A 21,235-nucleotide genomic window follows, 5' to 3' on the forward strand; every position below is an offset into this window, starting at 1 on the left:
CACCTGTTTCAAATAAAAAACAGGTGTCAATGGTTGTTTTGCAACAGGTTTCAAACCATGATGAAACAAATTTCACAGTCGATAGGAAAAGAAAAGAAAACAGGCTTCAAAACCATGAAATCAAAAACATGTTTCAAAAGATGAAATCGGAAAAGGAAAAGATGAAACGAACTTCACAGTCGATAGGAGAAGTCGAGAAGAAAGCATCATCACATTAAGTGATCGGAGAACAGGAGAAGAAAAACTCACCTTCGTTGTTTTGCATCTTCGTTGATTTGGAGTAGGAAGAACCGAAGAAGCCGCAAACGGCTCGTTGTTTTGGCGTTCGCTACTTGTATCCAAACCCTATTAAAGCGGGTCAATCCGATTTTAACAGTTTGACATAAACGATTCAACCGCGGTTTAGGGGAAACTCGACCGGTTTGATCCGGTCCGTATTTTTACAAAACAAAACATTCTCAATTACCCGTCTTCTACTCCGGGTCATGGTCCAACGGATCGGGTCAACCCAGGTTTTAAAACATTGGTCACAACTTCATGATCTCATCTAATTCTCATTATTGGCCATTTTGCTCTATGGTCAATATGTGACTTTCTCTAAGTTTCAGGTTATTACATATAGTGGATTTTTATATAGGAGGTCCCACAATTTAATCCCGAAAGCCATACTTTAATCAGGTGTGGCTAGGAGGGGGTAATTAACACCGGATCATTAACGGAAAAAAAGACGTTTGTACATATTCATAGAAGATAATAAAACCATCTCCATGGTCGCTACTCTAAGCGAAAAACCTATTTTGAAAGTAATTAAGAACAAAAAACGTCTTAAAGTTGTTTGAGGTAGATTTACAATTATATACAAAGCTGCTTATTTATTTATTTATTTTTTGCAAAAGGTTAAAAATCACAAGTGTTATAATATAATATCTATAATCAGATTTTAACATATTAAATGTCAATTAAATATTTAATAAAATGAAATTTAAAAAAAAAAAAAAAAAATAGTCAAGCTTTTTAATGACTTAACCAAAAATAGTTATGAAACCAGGCAAACATGCATGCATTTTGCTTTGAATGGGCTGCATAATCATGACCTAGCCCATTAACCCAGTATATTTAAACTCTAAACACATTTACCTCATTTTTCACATTCAAATATGAGGTTCTGATTAACAATGTTGTAATTATCTTATGTATATCTTTGTATATCTTTCTTGTTCGTTTTTTTCCGGGAACTCGAAAAGAAAAGCGAAAGCCATACCATTTGTTGTTTCTTTCATCTTAATTTTTTTATTGTTTCGGTTTTTTTTACTTTTCTATGCTTTTTGTAGGCGCCCTTATATGATATCCCTGATGATGTAGACTACATTAAAAAATTTAGAGAAAAAAAAAATGCATACCAAGTAAATAAGCTTCCAATCTGATACCAAATCTGTTCAAATATGATATTACAAACAATAAACAAAAAAAATGATGTAATCACATGTGAAATAAAAGAAAAAAAAAACAAATGCACTTATGCCATACACGATTTCGTGTATGGACGAAATGACCATCCGATTTTTTATTTATTTTTATTTTTTTTAATGGAAAATTTGAAGTTGTAGATGGCTCGACAAAACCACATATGTAGTTTTTATGGCTAGTTTTCTGAAAAAACTCAATCTTTATCTATCTTATGGAAAATGATTAAAAAAGTGGCTACACTTTATAAATTCCTCTCCAGTAAAGGATACATGAAACTACTCAAAATAAACCTTTCTTCCAGGTGAAGCTCTCCCATGCTAGTTGACCATCATGACCACACTCCTTCTAATCATCTCCATGACACCGGCCTTATATATTTAAACCACAAATAAATTAGTATTTTGGTATAATAAACACCCAATACGAAGAAAATCATCATATTTATAATGTGGAACTTGCATCTTCTACACATCATTAAACATAATACTAGCTAGCTCTCTCATACAACTTTTATAATGGGGACCAACCAAACCAAGGCATGCATAGAAATTGGAAGTAGAGGCTTAATTTGTTATTTTATATTTTATTATCACGTGGCTTTCTAAAGACATCATCGATCTATATATTCCTTGAATTAGTTGATTAATATAACATAACATCATCTACTCCTTGAAGAGAGGGAGTGTTAAAAGTGGTTGTGGTGGATATAGATTGGTCTGGTAATAACTATGGCTATTTGCAGAGTGGTCAAGACCTTCACCACCATCGTCATCAACATCATCTTTCTGGTTCTTCTTTGCTGATGCCACCTGTAACTGTAAGTCAACATCTCATCAATAATTCTTCCATGGCAACTCCACAACAAGATTGAGGTGAAACAATTGCAGTTTTCATGTTAAAAAGATATGTATATATATTTACCTGCTGTTTCAGTTCTTCCTTTTCCTCAGTTAATTTCCTTACCTGTTCATGAAAGGTCGACATACGCTCCACCATCAATTGAGTCTGTGCAAACAATATTATAATTATTGTCAATTTACAGACTCAATGAGAGAGCAGAATCAGTTAGTTAGACGATGAATCACCTTTTTAGATCTTGTATGCAAAAGAGCAGCATGAAGTTCCTCCTCTAACTTTGTCATGTCACTCACAGAGACCTCATTTGGTTGTTCGTCAACCCTGTCAAGCTCTGGGATTATCTTTGAATTTTAAAACTACTTAATGATCCCTATATTACTACTTGATTCACCATACATCATATACAGACATATATAGAATAGTGCTTCCATGATATACCTTCTCACTGACTTTAGAAGCTCTTTGCATGTTCGGAATCTTGTGGACTTGTTAAATGCCTACAAGATATCTTGCAAATTTAATGTCATATGGGGAGATCAAGATATGAATAGACAATTATAGATCACAAATAGTAGAGAGCTACTACCAGTTGCTCAAATAGTCATTACTTACCATATCTTCAAAAGCTCCTTCTTGGGTGGTTCTCTCTTCTGCCTGATACCTGGAAAGGATAAGCTCCACACTGAACAATAGCTGGTTAGATAGATAACATTTAAGTCTAATGATTACTTGTAACCTTAAAAAAGGTAACCATATTTGGTTGTGTTGCATAATTTACTATTTGATTAGAATGGATTGCATTATAAAGGGAATCAAAGGACAAAGGCCCTTGATTAGCTTTCTGTGGGCTTAGCCCTGAAAATATTGGAACAACTAAATTATTCAGATTTTTTATGCCAAGGAATAATAAGCCCTACAATGAACCATAGCCAGTTAGATAAAATCCAGATCCAAAGATTAGATTGCAACCTTCAGCTACAGAAGCATTCAAGTAAGTAACTAGTGGCGGATCCAGAATCAAAGTAAAGGAGTATCCCCGACAAGTAAAGAGGTATCCAAAACGAAAAAAAAAAATCGCATGATACACAATAAGAAAAAAATTTCCGGAAAAAATTACACTATTAAAATTTTTTGAGGGGTATCCCGGGATATATACTAGATCTGCCTATGACTAACACACTCTCGTAATAAAATAGGGAGATTTCTATATATTGTCTTATTAAACATCAAAATATCATATTTTCCTAACTTCAAAATTAAATATCATGTTTACCCTTCATAAAATTTTAAAGTATTGTATATGTTTTTCTTAACCATATATATATATATATATATATATATATATATATATATATATATATATATATATATATATATATATATATATATATATATATATCAAACTATTATATATGCTCTTCTTCAACATGAAAATATCAATGGTAATTTCTAAAATATCATTTATCTACAACATGACAATATTCGCCAACAACAAAAACTAAACAATCAATGCATACATTCCATGGGAGGTCTGAAGATGAAGCGTTTTGTTTGTCAAGAGAGCGAGATCTCAACAATTTAAAAGTAATGTTTCATTATTATTGACGTAGGGATAATACATTTATGGGTTTTAATTATTATAATAATTCTAAAATATAAAAAATAATTATTAACTATTAAAAACGTTGTAAAAAAAGATTTGGGCAAATATAATATTTTGAAGGTTTTTATAAAGTGTTAATATAATATTAAAAAATTATGTTAGGCAAATATGATATTTTGATGTTTAAGAAGTGCGTATATGAAATTCTCCCAATAAAAAATTAGCCCAAAACCAAATTGTGGTGCATAACATATAAAGCTCCAAGCGTAAAGGATGAACAACCACCCTTGACCTTTACTAATAAAAGTTATGCATGTAAATAGTGTGTGTGTGTATATGTGTGTGAGAAGGGGGGGGGGGGGGGGGGGGAATGATGATGTTCAAGCACCATTGATGGACTTGTTCAAACTCCCCATGCATAGTTAGTCCCCTTAACTCAGCCAACTATAGGTCATAAACACCAAATAAACGAAACAAAGCCAAGTAGCCAAATGCTTGAATGACTTAGAGAACTTGTACAATAATTCAAAGGTGAGTACAAACGAAATGGGAGGGCCTTATTTATACTTGAGACTTTCTGGGAAACGAAAAGGAAAACGATTAAAGCATGTTGCTTCTTAAAGACGATCATACAATATCCTTCTACAAGCTCACTAGAAACTTTACAAAATATATATGAATAGGTGGCTCATTACATAGTGATGTCTCTATCGTGCCTTCTTCCTTGTTTCCTTGGAGTTAGGTTCAAATAAATATCCCCAATCACTCTATTGAAAGAGGTCATTACAGTCGTTGGTGCTTACTTAGGCACTCCTCAATTCAAATCTTCCAAGTCTTTGTAATATGAATTGCAGATGTTCACATAGAAAACCGAGTGGCTCTTCAAATTAGGTGGGAGTTGGAGTTGGTATGAGACTTCCCCAACTATCCTTATCATCGGGAAAAGACCTTCGCATTGGTGCACTAGGCTTTGTGTATCACTCCTTTTTCCACTTATAAGCAGTCATTACGTTCCCTTCATAAGTTATGGCCAATGCATTCAAAGTTAAAGGTTTTCGTCTCATGATTATATTAAAAGGGATTTGACCTATAGCCTCACCTTTTTGCTATTATATGACAATGAGCTATATCAAGAATTTTTTCCAAGTCCTTTGGTTCAATCATATAGTTCCATTATTATATATCAAGTACAACATTCACCATCTCTATATCCATAGGATATAAGCTTATGAAAAAGTTTAGCTCTGTTCCTAGTTGTTTCAACAGTTTCGTCTAAACCTACCCTAGAATCATGGATCTCGACCACTTATAATAATCATCTATGGTATATCCCAATAGCCATCTCATCAATAATGTAATTGATTGATGCTACACTGGAAGTTGCATAGTGTGATAATTGATCAATGACCACAATGATGTTGATACGTCCCTCCGAGGTTCGCAATCATGTGATATATTCCGTAAGTACACTTTCCCATGGACCCACGAGTGTTAGTAATGATGCTAATAATCCTTTTGGTTGGCGTAGCTTGACTTTGTCTTTACATTACACCAAACACGTTAACGTCTACTTCCACATCATTCCATACGAAAATAAGTATTAGATCAATGTTAATGATTGTCTTATCCCTGCTAGTACAACACTTTTGGAATCAAAACTCTTTTGTAATGCTCCACCTAAGGTTATCCCACTTAGGAACGGATAACAGATCCCCATTGGTGAACATCATGTCACCCTTTTATCAAAAAAATCAATTTTTCCTTTCTCGATCCATTTCCATTCGATTCTTAGGTAAACAATTTTGTGTTAATACTTATTTAATTTGTTAATGTAGAAAGAATAAGGATTACATAACTATTGCAATCTCCACCTTGTAACTTAGTGTGTTTGTCACTATGTTTGTCTTTGTGGGGTTTCACTCTACTAAGTAAGAAATTACACTAGAAAATCGTTTTTCAAGCTTGATTTGGACTCAACATTTTTTGGGTTTAGAAATAGCTCATGGAAATATTATACTTTTAGATCATAAACTTTTCCAGAGCAAATCTTGCCTTAAATCGGCAAGGAATGTATAACCACATTCATCTCTTTTTATTGAATGTTAGAACACCTCTCCAACTTATTTAACTTTCGATTTTCAGATGCAATTGAGTGTCTCAGGCAATAGGACATACCCAAAGTCTGATGTATCTATATGTAAGTTGAATGATTGAGCCTTATGTAGTAGTCTCATCACCGTTCTCGCATTACCACACCTTTCAACCTTTGGATAGCTACTTGACAATTATCATCCTATTCCCACACATAATCTTTTGTCAATATATCCATAAAAGGATCTATTTGACTCAAGCATCCTTGGATAAAACTATGTTAATGGTTCACATGCCAAAGAAAAATCGAAGTTCCTCAACCTTTTTTGGACCCATCCAATATCCAATAGATTTCATTTTGGATTCGCCCATCCTCTACCATAAATATTGATCTTGTGTCCTAAGATTCCATTTTCTTCTAAGTACATAAGCACTTCTATTTATGATAAAGCTCGTTATCCAAATAAACATGGAATACTCATGTCAAGTGAAAAACATGCTTGTATAAAGATGACTATAAAGAATGATTTTGTCCAAGTACATCACCAAAAACTTGTCCTGCAAATTATGGAATAAGTGAATTTGTTTAACAAAAAAGAATGACCAAGAACTTATAAGAAACATACTTTTAAGTTTTAACACATGTCATTTTTTCTTTGTCCTCTTCGGCAATCTAAATTTGATAGTACTTTGGTCTGAAGTTAGGTTTAGAGAAATATTAGGTTGTTCCCAATTGATCAAATAATTTCAAAATTAAAAGGATACTTGTATCTCCATGACCTTTTTCAAAACTCGAAAACCGATGCATACTCATTAAGAATCATTCATATTTCGTTAGAACAAGATTGTTGAACCATAGAGGTCCATGGATGGTTAATTTACCCTTATCATCTTTAAGCTGTTTCTACAACTACTATAACTATGGTCGTGCCATACAGGAAGAAGATTTGGAATTTGGCTTGGAATCTAGTTCCAACTCGATCCACCTCCGGTCTTGTGGAAGCTTCTTAAGCAACTCCTTATGCCTCATGTCCTTAAACTCACCATAAACTTGCTCAATTTTCTTTAGGACTGTTTATATTATCTTAATTTTTCCCAACTCATCCTTTATATCCACTAAATAAAAAGACTTGTTTCGAAGCCCAAATTGAATTGTATAATGTATATCATATTCATTTCGTTCTTAACAACCTTTTGCATAAAAACCATGAAGATAAATATAGAGTTAGCAAAAGGTATTTGGAAATCACATACTTTGTGAAAAACTCTAACATAAGTACGAGTTAGAAGCCATCTATTGGAATCGCTAATAGGGTGATGATTTCTTCACATTCTCTAATCTTGGCACTTATATCATGTTTCACTCTGTAGTTAACTATGTATTTGAGTTTAATCCCTTGTTGAAGCAACTCCCCTTCATGATATTGATACCCAACTGTTTTGCTTCACCAAGAGACACAAAATTGTGACATCACTATCGAAAATAACAAACCAGAATACCTTAAATGGTCAATTCCACAAATTAAAGTCTTGTTTCTCACTTTTGGAGTCTTCGTCTTGGCATTGATTCCATCAAGGATTCTCAATGCTCCCATGATAAAATCTCCATTCTTAATTGCGACTCTACCAAAATGTGTTGTTATTATGAAAAAATAAGGTTAAAACACTTCAAATTATAATCATATATGAATGCTAAAGAAGTTAGATAATATCTTGCCCTTTCTGTTTACCATTGTTAAATTGATCCCTAAGGCCAGATTGAGAATATATATTGTAAGAGAGAGAGAGAGAGAAAGAGAGAGATAGGTTAATATAATCTATGAAATATACAATAAAAGTCCACCAAAACAACCTAATTGGTTTGAGAAACTAAGTGTGAGCGGTGTTTACTGCCAAGTCCCCAAATCCAACTGGGTGGAAAGTGACCGGCCTAATTCTTGCTACACTAGTCAATCAATGCTAACCAATCAGAACACCATGTGCAAACAAAGAACGAAAATAAAAAATAAACATAAAATCATAGAAGCATGTAAAATTATAAAAGGAGGCCATGAACATATACTAAGAAAATTATACTTATGGTTTATAACCTTTGAATTCCATGTCAGGTATGGGACATGTTCATTAATAAATAGTAAACAAAATCATGGAAGCTTGTAAAAGTGCAAATAGAGGAAATAAGCATGTACTAAGAAAATTATACTTATGTCATAACCTTTGAATACTCAGTTAGGTATGGTCATATGTTCATTAGTGTGCTTATGGGTAAAATCAAAGCAAATCATTAATTAAGTGGTATGATATTGAGAATATGTTTAACAATAAAGCATTGAACAATGAAGTAGGTTATTTAATTGAGTAATTATAGACTATATAGATTGTAAAAGGCTTTTAATCCTTGTTACATAGGGCCTACCACATAACATGTAAGGAATAAAGTGTGGAGGTTTGACTAGTTAATTTTATAAATAAATTGTGGAGGTTCGACTAGTTAATTTGGTATGTTAATTTTGTGGCCAGTTTGTTTTTGATATACCAAATAGACTAGTCCCCTCAAAAAATCAAAAAAGCTATGTAAAAAATACTATAACATATAAAAGAAAGAAGAGACAAAGGTTGAGAATCTAATAAAATTGAAAAAGGAAAATCCAAAAGAGTATTTAAAGATATAGTTTGTAATAATTGTGGTAAAAATGTATTATACAAATACTTTGGTCTAAAAGAAACAATGATATTAGAAAAGATTTAAGAACTACAAATTGATGAAGATTTCAAAAAGAAAATGGGAACCAATAGAAAACATGGATAATGAATCCTTAATAACTATCCAGATAGTGAGAGTTTAGATATGATCTCAAAAAACTCATAAAATAGTACTAGTACTGATAGTAGTTTTAAGTGTGTATAATATAGTATTAAGATTGATTATTACAAGCCTATTATAGATATGAATGGTTTGAGCATAAATGTACTCAATAATGAACAAAAGTTTATCCTAGATTTAGTTGAACAAATTGATGAAGAACTTTAGAAAAACAAGATGCTTTAAAAAGACTTATTGAACATGAAAAACAAGAACAAATTAAAAATTAAAGAATAGAAAGATTTCATACTCTTTAATGAAGTTCTAAATAAATTTCATGGTCAGTCTACCAAAAATCCAACCATTAATGATTTGAGAAATGAAATAAATATACTAAAAGAAGGAACTATAGGAATCAAAACCAAACTTAGTAAGATGGAAAAAGAAAAGAAATTATTAATATGAGATCTTCTAAAAAATGGACTTTAGAAAACAAAATAGATTACGAAATAGAAATCAATGACCTCCTCCTTCAAGAGATAAATTATCAAAAATGTTATATTAAAATTAACTTAGTTATAAATGAGGAATATAGTCTAGAACTAATATTATTTAGTGATAGTGGTGTTAATATAAATTGTACAAAAGAATGACTAATCCTAACTAAATATTTTGATAAGTTTATATATAAAAATAATATCATTATAGCCAACAAAACAAAAATGATATTATCATACAAAAGTTTTTTAAAAAAAACTTTTGTTTTTAATGATGGAATATGTTTAAAGAATGATTTTACAATGATATATAGGTTATCACAAGATTTAATTTTAGAAAAATAATTCCTACACCAAATTAAACCTATTGAAAGAATAAATTCTAATGGAATGCTTACAAATTACAAGGGAAGAAATTTTTATTTAAATGTATTATGAAACCTAGAATTAATAGGATAAATGAATTATAACGGGAACTTGTTTTTTTTTTAAAGAAAATCAATAAATTTTATAAAAGAAGAAATAAATGTTTGCAACCTACAAACAAGTTTATAAAACCCTTCTAATAAAGAAGAAATCAAAACATTAGAAAATAGAATGAGAGAAGAAATTTGTAGTGAAATTCCTTTAGCATTCTGGGAGAGGAAAAAAATGTGGTTTGTCTACCATATAAAAATAATTTTAATGAAAAAGATATTCTCATAAATGCTCATCCTATACAAAAGAATAAAGATATGATTTATTATTGTAAAAAAGAAATTCAAGGATTATTAGAAAAATATTTAATAAGAAAAAGTAAATGTTCATGGAGTTGTTCAATATTTTATGTAAACAACAATTCTGAAAAAAAAAAGAGGGGTCCCAAGATTAGTGATAAACTATAAACCTCTTAATTAAATTCTTAAATGAATATGATATCAAATTCCTAATAAACAAGACATTTTAAGTCATTTGGATGAGACTTTTATTTCTTTAAAATTCTAATCTAAAATCAAGATATTGGCAAATCCAAATTCATGAAGAAGATAGAAGATTGCTTGTGTGGTAGCTTTTGGTCAATATGAATGAAATATTATGTCATTTGGACTAAAAAATGTCTCACTCATAATCTCAAAATATTATGAATGATATATCCCATGTTTACTCTGATTTCATGATTATTTATATTGATGATATTATGATGTTTTCTAAAAATATTAATCAATCTTGTAAACATTTGAATATTTCTTCTAACCTGCCAAACATAATATTTTGATTATTTTGGGAAAGAAAATGAAAATTTGTTCAAACAAAAGTTCGTTTCCTTAGTCATGAAATTGAAGAAGGAAAATACATTTTCATTGATATATCTATTAACTTTGTAGATAAATTGTTTGATGAGATTAAACATCAAACTCAATTACAAAGGTTTTTAAGAAACCTAAATTACATTTTTCACTTCTGGTAAGTGGAATGATGCTCAAAAAAATATTCAACCACTAAAAAAAGAAATGTTCTATATTATTAAATGCATATCTAAATTCCAAGAGGAGTTGATAAATCAAGAAGTCATATTAAGAATTGATTGGAAATCAACAAAAGAAATTACTGAAAAAGATGTTAAAAACCTTGTCTCTAGATTGTTATAAAAAGATTTTGAAAATGACATGATTCATGATTATTCATCATAAAATACAAATTATCTAGAGGGGCCAAGAAACAATCGCCTCCAAAAATGCATAAATAGTAAAAATCATGCCCATAAATGAATGAGTTATAGCCCATACCAATTAAGGATTATAACAAGTAAAAATTTCAAAAACCAATGTATTATTACATATTAGGATTATATCAAAGCATATAAGTATGCTTTTTGTCATCATAATTCAACAAGAAGTCATACTTTGTTCTTTATGTTTGTTAAAGACTCTTATCTTAACATATATTTTCCAAATTGGTTCTTATAAACATGGGAGAGATAGTGTCCTCTACAAGAAATTTCCTAAAAGGATTTAGAAAAGGAAAATATGTCTTTATTTTTAAACAAATTTGTGTTTTTATTTGTATCAAAATACAAGGTGTCATGGATAACAACATATAGACTACATATTATAAAAAATTATGCAAATATTCTCTCTTTGGAGACAACGTATTAGGTCAAATGGTGGGAAAATTCAACCCTAAATATGTTATTGGTCAAGTCATGGATGCTCTTGCAGAGCATGATAATAATCAAAAATTAAAATCTTATGAGGTAGATACATATGCCAAAAATGAAGATAAGTTGTTATGGTCCATTACATGGAAAAAATAATAAGAGAAAATCCAATCATATCCCATGATGAATTAAATAAACTAATCCAAAAAAGAGAAAATTCTTATAGAATTCTATGTGGAAGATAATAATAATATGTCTTCACAATGATATTTTGATAGTGAGGATATGGATGGAATCGATCTTAGTTTAGAAGAACAAGAAGACTAACTAACGAATGAAGTTGCAGGTACAAATTCCAAAGATGGTGCATTTAGCAAGAAGAAAGAAAAAAAGAAGACAAAATCAATTAAAAAAATTCCAAATCCAACCAAAGGAGGTGAAATCTCTACAAATCAAGTGGAATCTTTACAGTCACTGTTTAGAGAATTTAATTGAGAAAATGAAAAAATGATTCTTATGCTAAAAGAAAACAAAAATACATTTTCCAATAAAGAATCCAAGTTGAAGTCTGGTTTTCAAATCTTACTCTTGGTTATAAATAGAGCATTGCTTAGTTGAAGAAGACATCCATAAAATTTCATATCTCTCTTTAAATTTCCTTAGTTTTGTCTATGGATTTCAAGTTGTAAAAGTTTTTCAATTTCATAGAAGTGTGTAAGGATCTCATATACATGGATACAACTTGTAAGTTTTATTTTCTTTAATCTTGTAATCATTTATGTATTATGTTTATGTTTTGTTAATTAATTTAATAATTTTTTATAGTTATTTAAATCTTTAGTCCACATTAAATTAAATTATATAAAAATAACACTTTTATTCATTAAATTTTCTATTTTGGGAACACGATCCTAATGTCCATTGGTAAAAAAACTATATGATGGTAAAAAAAAATCAACTCATTTGGAGCTCATATGAGCAACTTAAGGTTGTTTAAAGTTAGGAAAATTATTCTGCAAAATGCTAGAGACAACCCCAAAAACCCATGTTTAGGGTTATGTAGCTCAGTCAATCCTAGCAAATAAGGTAATTCAACAACCTAAAATGTAGCCATGATAGAGAACTACATGTTGGAAAAAAAAGCTAATTCTGAGTTCGTATAAACAAGTTAAGGCTATTCGATGTTCGGTAAAAATTTATTCACACAGTTGGAAACAACCCTCAACATCCTTAACAGCCTTTACTTAGCGTTTTCTAACTTGGTAAAGTCTTAACCAATTAAGGTGATTCAGAATCTTATAATTTATCACGGACATATAAGTACATATTGGGAAAAAAATCAGCTCATTCGGAGTTTGTATGAACAAGTTATGGTTGTTCAAAGTTAATAAATCAATTTCCGGTTCCAAACATGAAAAAATCGAGAAATGTGGGACTGAAAAAGAATCTTTATGACAAATAGGACCCGAGAACCACACCATTTTTCATATTTGGTTCCGATTCGATTCTTTAGAATATTTTGCTCGTCCCTACAAACATAGAGCGATCACAAAAAATGCAACAAAACATGATCTTGAGAATTTTCATACTCATGGATGCAACTAAATGCCCTCCATTGATGTAAAACTATTCAGTTTAGTTATGGTATCATACAAGCAACACCAATGCCATTGTATTCATAGATAAGGTAGTTACATAAACTTGTAATGTAGTCTTTTTCTACAAGGTTTAAGAAATGATTTACGAAAGTTTGTCATTATGTCTTGACCAAAACCTCTCAAGAAGTGATGTAATTAGCAATCTTTGTTTAGAAGGATGGTTATGTGCCAGTCAATCATCATCTAAATGAGAAAAGAAAGTTTGAAAGGAGGAACTATAGTCAAACATTTAAGAATCCATTAAATGAAGGCATAAGTACACTTGACAAACCAAATTGTTCCAAATGTAATAAGAATCATGCTAGAGAATGTATGATAGAACATTTGCAATAAATATGGTCATCTTGCCCATATGAGGAGTAATTGTCTTCGGAAGAGAGCCTGTTACAATTACTGTTAAATTCGACATCATACAAACAACTGTCTAAAGCCTAAGAAATTGAGACAACTATCTACTTATAAAGAGCATATTAGACTTACATGTGATTTTTTTAGTGGTCTTTATGTAATGTAAAAACCCAAATTTACCACTTTGTATTGGGATGCAACACCCCAAAGTTGAACAATGTTTCACAAAGAAGTCCATGAAAAGATCAAAATTGGAAAGTAGTAAAAAATTTGCATAATCTCCTAACGCTCAGTCTGCCCCTAAGCAAGGAGTAAAAGTGCTTAAACAAGCAAGTTGGAAAACATTATGCTAATTTGGCACAAACCATTCCCTTCATAGCCAAAATATGGAACGAAAAATACACACCCTTATGAGGTACTCAATAATTTATAAGGAAATCAACTTAACAACTGAGGGATTTTTTTTTCATTTTGTGAGGGGAGGGGGAAAGGGGGGGGGGGGGGGGGGGGTTGTCATAAGCCACATGCAACTTTTGAGGGGGATTTTTTAAAACGCCTTTGTTAGATTTTCAATCATTTTCCTCCTTTGATTAATTAGTGTAACCTATATTATTAGTTTAAGATGAGTAAGTAAAGTTTTATTTCCAATAATGGGTGTAACTAGTGGTACTATTAGTTAATTAGGAATGATTTGTGTTTGTTTTTATTAATTTTTATGAATAAAATCATTGCTTGAATGCTAAATTTTTTATATATATTTAATCAAGCTTCAAGTTTGAAGAAAAGGATAATTATTGTCAAGTGATTTATGATAATTACTTAATTGATTAGGAACTAGTGATGGTGACAATTGCTTTGAGTGAAATATTTGATTAACCTATTTAGATGATACAATCCAAAATAGTGATTTTGAGCTTGTAAAATTATGTTTTGGATTTGATGATGTTTAGTTCTTAATGTTAATATATAATTTGATGTTTGGTTTAAAAATATTGCCATGAGGGAGGAAATTAAGAGCCTATTCGATTTCCCTATGTCTAGGAAGAATCTTGGTTTCTTGAGTTCCTAAATGATCACAATCAAATCAAAACACATTAAACCATTTGCACCACAATGTATGGTTATCAATGAGTTAACTGAAATTGCAATTTAACTCAATAATATGTTGTTTCTTTCTATAAGGTTTTATCCCTATAGTTTTTTATTTTATGGTTTTGTGAATATTAATCTATAATATATAGTTTCTTTCTATTAGGTGTTATCCCTTTAGTTTTTCGTTTTATGGTTTTATGAATATTATTATGTTTAAAATTGATGATAGTTTACAAACTCATCCCCCTCCTTTTCTAGCTTGTAGTTGATTTTTACAAATTAAATGTATAGAATTGATTATGAGTCAGACATTGTGAATTCGGTCCTTTTTTACTGTTGTCACAAGTTCTTTTGTAATCACTTGATTAGATTTTGTTAGTATCGACAACCACCTTGAATACTATTAACTATTTATCATTTTTCATTTAAAATAAATCTAAAATATAGGTTGATACTTGATAGACTTTAATAGTTAAAGAGAATTTGTAGTGGATCTTTTAGATAGTGAAGTTGGTTTTTTTTTCAACATTAACCATTATAAATAACATGATTTATATATATTTTATCATTAATCAATTGGAGTAGAGTGTTTCTAATCAATGTACATCTAACCACTATCTACACCTGAGCTTCCTACTAACAACATGCTCAAAACCATTGAACCAAAGTAACAAATAGTTAGTACAGTAAAACCTAAAAGGACATATATATATGTTGTACTATCATGGCAAAAATGGAAACAGTCACTACAAGTGGCTTTGAATCTCCACATGCCACCAAGAATAGGTGCTTAATTACTACTTGGATAGTCGGATGAATAAAATGGACCATAAGATGTACATGCATTTCTAATTATAAGAGTATGGCGTTAAACATATCGTTAGTCAGACAAAAAAATCAGCTGTGAAAACCCTAGAAATGCCATCATGAAGTTCAGAGATCCCATATTTATATCTAAATTAGAACAACATATATAGAGAAAGATACAATAAGAACACATATATACGAACAGTTTTTGGGAAAGAAAATCAAGAAAATCATGTTGGATAATGTACAAAACAACGAAATGCACCTGTTACTATTATAGCCACCGCTGCAGAACTCATAGAGCTTGCCGCTATCGGAGATTACAAAAGCGGCGACATCAACATCACAGATCACGGACAGGTGTCGTGCTTTCTTAAATAATCCTGTTCTCCGCTTTGAAAATGTCACTAACCTGCTACTCTTATCTTGGATCCGCTTAATTTCGAGTTTCCTCCGCCCCATTTTCTCTCTCCCGGCCGATGGATGAATCAATCTTCTAACCCTAAGTTCTAACTTCTGATCACCGGCGTCTCTCACTAAAAGTCTAAAATACTATTTCTATCTCTCTATTATATAGATGTATAATCCTGTCCAAACTATTGTAAGCGATTGAAACGAATGCACCTTGTGAAAGATGACCTTAGTCCGTACTACTCCTTGTTATTTATATAATTATTTCCCTAAAAGTCTTTGTCGTTTAATGTCGGCAACGAAAAAATAGACTTCTCTCTTATTCAAGATTTGTATTATGTCATGTCATGTTTTTTAATGATGTTATTTTTATCAATTTTTATGAAGTGAACCAGTAATATTGTTACATATATTTTTAGGGTTTAAGAGAAAAATCGTTGGCTACCTCTACATTTACAGATAATAATTAATATTGTTTAGTTTCTTTAAACGTTTTCTCCTAAACCTAATGCATGGTTATTAAAGGTAGATATTAATTTATTATAAGTTTGTAACTTGTTTCATACAAGTTATAATATTATCAGTTAGCAACAGATACATTCAAATGAATGTTTACCAATTAGCCTGATTAAAACTTTGAACTTATTTTACAAAACATAAATTTGATCATTTCATCTAAGTTCTTATATAATGCGAACATAATATCGAACGTATAAAAATTACTTTCATGATTGCTATATTTTTAACAACCATGTATACAATTACACTTCTTAACCCATCTGATCATAATTAATCAATTGTCAAAAAATATATAAACAAGTTACTGTAAAATGTGGAAAAGACCCCATTGATTATGGTTTAATATCACCACAAGGAATGAGGCCTATACCGACGACACTTTCAGCAACTATGTAAGCGGCATCTCGTCGGAAAAGCCTATACCGATGACTTGTCATCGGTACTGAGTCGTCGGTAAAAGTGGAAAATGTCCTCATGATAAATGTCGTCGATACAGAGCCACTAATGCCGAAGACATGTCCTCTTCAAAGGGTCTTCGGGACTAATTTTTAAGGAATAAAAAGTTTTATTATAAACCTATTCCGACGACATGTCGTTGGTATAAAGGTCACATTTACTGACGACATGTCGTTGGGACAGGGTTAAGCAATACAGATGATATGTCATCTAGAAAAGCGGTTGAGAGACAACTTCCATTTTAGTAGTAGAGACGACATGTCGTCCGTAAAGGTGAAACCGTTATTACAGTTATAAAGCTATACCTACAATATGTCGTTTGTATAGCATTTTTTTAATATTTTCATACATTTTGTTATATATACCAAACCTGTTTTTTAAAACAAATCCAAACAGTATATATGTAGAATAATATCAAACACTTAATAACCATAACACACCATTAAAACTTAAAAAAAAAATCTACTAGATAGCAAAAAAAATACAAGTCTTCAACAAACATTGTTCAAAAATAACATAAAAGATCAATCAGAATCTTCATTGTTCTCATTCTCATTGTCGTCCTTGTTCTCCTTCTCTTCGAGCTCGTTGTTTTGTGTATTGGGATTACATTGGAATTGTGGCATTGGTTGTGGTTGGAAGTTAGGAATGACAGACGTGAATGTGTTATTATACATTTGTTGCATATGTAGCATTTGTTGTTGCATGTATTTCATTTGTTGAGTTATAACAACTTGGGAATTATCTGAAGATTAGGATGTGGTAGTTTTGGAACGGTTGGAATGTTCATTTGGAAATAAATTAGTGTTGATGTTTAGTTTCCTTCCAACACTTCAAATATATTTGCATCTCTCACTGAGGGCACGAGTGAGACAAGTTTCTTCATTTAACTTTTCGTTCTCCCTAAGCTCTTCTTGCATCAACATCTTCTCTCGTTGAATATTTTCCTAAAATAAAGAAACAATAAACATACATTAATTAAAACAAATAACTAAATATATATAGTAAAATAATAATAATATACCTTAAAGTAACTATAATAATAATAATAACAACAACAATAATAATAATAATAATAATAATAATAATAATAATAATAATAATAATAATACTAATAATAATAATAATAATAATAATAATAATAATAATAATAATAACATGTTTATCAAATAACGTATTAACTTTGTTTATTACTTATCTAAGTTGCTTCCGCTTGCGGTAAACACCAACCCCGACTTTCTTTTATCTTTGGTTATGGTTGCTCAGTCATGGATGAGCTAGTTGGTTTTGAGGTCTCGATGGTTTTGCTCAAGGTCGTGCATTCGAGTCGTGGGACTTAAGGATGGATCGACCATTATGATCGGTTTGGGGATTGCAGTTGGAAGTAGAATGGTTGATTGATGGATTTGTATGTCATTATAAATAACAACAATTTCGCCCTTTCAGTCTTCTGGGTTTGGTGGAGGAGTAATCAGGCTTGTGAATGTTGTGTGTTGGGATGTAACCCAGTATGGGGACTGTTAGTCGCGGTGTTTGGAGACAGACTGCCAGCACGGTAGTGCGCATGTGGGTTGATGTAGATGTTGGTAATGTGATCAAGGATCCGTGTTCTTAGGTGATAGGCAGGCCAGGTACCGGTTTGGCGGTTGGAATTGCAGGCAAGGAGTGTATGTGTTGGATCATAAGTCGGTATTGGGTTATGCTCTTATAAGGGAACCTCAATGTTAAGTGGGCATTATTGGGAATTCCAGAGGCCTTCAGCTGAAATTCCAGATTCTCTTTGGATTCGTTTGATCCTTATCTGGAAGATCGTGTGTGTATTATTCATTCTCGTGGGTCAGGGATGGTTGTACCTGGTTGAGCCGATTTGAGTTATGGTTTGGTTTCAACACCTGTGGGTGGTAGTTCAAACCTTAAGTATGGGAGAATTTGGTATTCTGTGTGACAATTCGTAATTTCAAATCTTGTAAAAGTCAATCTTGGTCAAGGAAAGTCAAACATATCAAATAAAGGTCAAACTTGGTTCTTTAATTACCTTAATATGGTTAGATTAATGAGATATAGGTGTATAAACCTTGTATTCAAAAGTGTTGTGTGTTTTGGAGGGAAAACACTTGGAATCGAGAACCTTCATCTGAGCCGCAAACCCTTGCATAGCTTGAGACTTTGGACCGCAAAGGGTTCGCAGCCGCAAACGAGGTTCACGGCCGTAAGCTCTGGTCTTATCCATTCGATGTGGTAACCAACGAAGGTGTCCCGTCAGTTTTGACCCTATATAGGGGTTGGACCATGAACACCTCCTCGCTTCTTCTTTTCTAGCCGAAAACACACCCTTCTCTCTCAAGAACACCAATTGAAAACCCTCATTCTCTCTCAGCTATCATCCTTCAATCCTTTGAATCTTCTTAGTATCTTGCTTGGATCTTCAAGTGTTCTTCATTTCATCAAGAACACTTAACCGTAAATCCTTGAATCTCCTTCATTTCTTCTAGAACACCCAACCGCAAACCCAAGAACACCAAGATCTTCTTGGGCCATAAACTCCAAGGTTGAGCCGTGAACTCCTAGCAGCCTCCCATTTTGCTTCTAACACTCTTATTTGTAAGTTAAACTTACAAATTAGTCAATTTCCTTAATGTGTCTATGATTCTATACACTAATTGTATACATATATATATATATATATATATATATATATCACGTGAAATGCATTTTAGGACTTGTTTTGTCTTGGGATCTAACTCGTGGAAATAACGTCCTATATCGAACATCCAAACGAATCCTTCACATAAGGTGAGTTCATACCCCTAGAATTTACCTTTTCAAAAGCTTTTAGGGAGGAATACAAGTAGAACACAATTTAATTGTGTTAACATTTACATGTGAAAACAAACAAAGATTTCTTATGTTTTTAGAGGTTGTTAAAATCATTTCAAAAACTCTTTTAAACTATTTTAGATTGTTGTTTATTTATCAAAATCATATTCACTTATATATTTATGTATAAGTATGCTTTAACGGACTTAGGACTATTGCTAAATACCTTGAATCCTGTTCCTTGTTTGGTTGTGGGTTTAGGGTAGGATCACTAGTCCGATTGTCAGTTAAATCATAATTATGCATGCTAAATATATACATGAATATTAAATCTCATTTTCTAGGACATACTTAACTCATTTGTATATATGCTGATCAAATGAATCTTTACTCCAAAACATTTACAGTTCAAACAAACATACTACTAAATTGTAATAGGTATAGTTTAGAGATCAATACATATTATTTTCTTGAACAAAGAAACAATATATTCTAGAAACATAATTATGAATGCTAAATATATACATGAATATTAAATCTCATTTTCAAGGACATACTTAACTCATTTGTATATATGCTGATCAAATGACTCTTTACTCCAAAACATTTACAGTTCAAACAAACATACTAGTAAACTTTAATAGGTATAGTTTAGAGATCAGTACATACTATTTTCTAGAACATAGAAACAATACATGAATCAATACATACATACTATTACTATTCATTACAAAGTATATTATTCATTTACAAGAACAAAAAGGAACTTACATACTATAACAAGAACAAGATAACTAAAATGTGAGATACTACTTCATGGCATAGCAATATTCTTGCTATGTCACGTTTTCTAACCAGAGTCTCATGGAGGGAGAGTGCGAGTTTATGTATAGATCTATACGGGATTGACCATCTCACACCTTGCTGCTAGCTATAGTGGGACCTGCAGGTCCACGTGTGACAAAGGTCATATCATTTTCGACGCCTGAAGAACGTCGTACTTTATACTAGTCAATCAAGCATGGTTATAACCTAATCACATTTAAAACCTTAATTAACCAGTTTGGTTACAAGGAAGTTAATGCATCAGTAGTGTATTTTATACAATACTACTATAAATCTTCATTTTCCATTACATTCATATAGTAATATTCTTACATAAGAAATGCATACTATTTTTCTAGTAATGATGGTTTACAAATATGGAAAACATACATTTTATACTATTTCAAGTGCAAACATACATTTTATACCATTTCAAGTATAAACATACAGTTTATACTATTACAAGAGAAAAAACATACAAAACAGTCGGGTCTTGGGTAAAAGACTACTTTTCCTTTTTAGAAGAAAATATAGGATTTTCTAGGAAGTATACAAACGTTTTCACTAAACAAATACAAACATTTTCATGAAACAAACGCAAACATTTGACATTAAATACTTATGAACTCACCAACTTAAATGTTGATACTCTCTTTTAAAATAACTTGTATTCTCAGGAAACCAGTAGGCAGGTACACTGGCACAGGTTTTGGAGAAGATGGAGCATGTTTAGACTCGTCTTTTATTTTGATATATTTTTGGTGTCTTACAATTATACGAAGAACGCACATGTATTAACTATTCTATTAATGCAATGGATGTTGTTGCTTGTTTTACTGTTGTGCA

General features: G+C 31.3%; 1 protein-coding gene across 5 annotated transcripts; it reads right to left on the minus strand.

Annotated features, from left to right (window-relative positions):
• Window positions 1–1,516: 1,516 nt before the first annotated feature.
• On the minus strand, window positions 1,517–16,000 carry LOC111880218 (agamous-like MADS-box protein AGL27). 5 transcript variants are annotated; one of them, XM_042900854.2, is made up of 7 exons: window positions 15,627–15,999; window positions 2,938–3,007; window positions 2,764–2,822; window positions 2,553–2,646; window positions 2,431–2,472; window positions 2,222–2,282; window positions 1,517–1,835 (listed from the first exon to the last, which is right to left on the minus strand). In XM_042900854.2, exons 1-7 carry the CDS (start codon window positions 15,821–15,823, stop codon window positions 1,813–1,815), a joined length of 546 nt encoding a protein of 181 aa, XP_042756788.1. In that variant the 5' UTR covers window positions 15,824–15,999; the 3' UTR covers window positions 1,517–1,812. The 5 variants fall into 5 exon arrangements, with proteins under 5 accessions (XP_042756788.1, XP_023732402.1, XP_042756786.1 ...); XM_023876634.3 differs by having other exon boundaries at window positions 2,389–2,472; window positions 15,627–15,998; XM_042900852.2 differs by lacking the exon at window positions 1,517–1,835 and having other exon boundaries at window positions 1,891–2,282; window positions 2,389–2,472; window positions 2,938–2,986; window positions 15,627–16,000.
• Between the last annotated feature and the right edge of the window lie 5,235 nt (window positions 16,001–21,235).

The sequence above is a fragment of the Lactuca sativa genome, chromosome 4 (genome assembly GCF_002870075.4).
Source record: "Lactuca sativa cultivar Salinas chromosome 4, Lsat_Salinas_v11, whole genome shotgun sequence".
In the NCBI taxonomy this organism is placed as follows: Eukaryota; Viridiplantae; Streptophyta; class Magnoliopsida; order Asterales; family Asteraceae; genus Lactuca; species Lactuca sativa.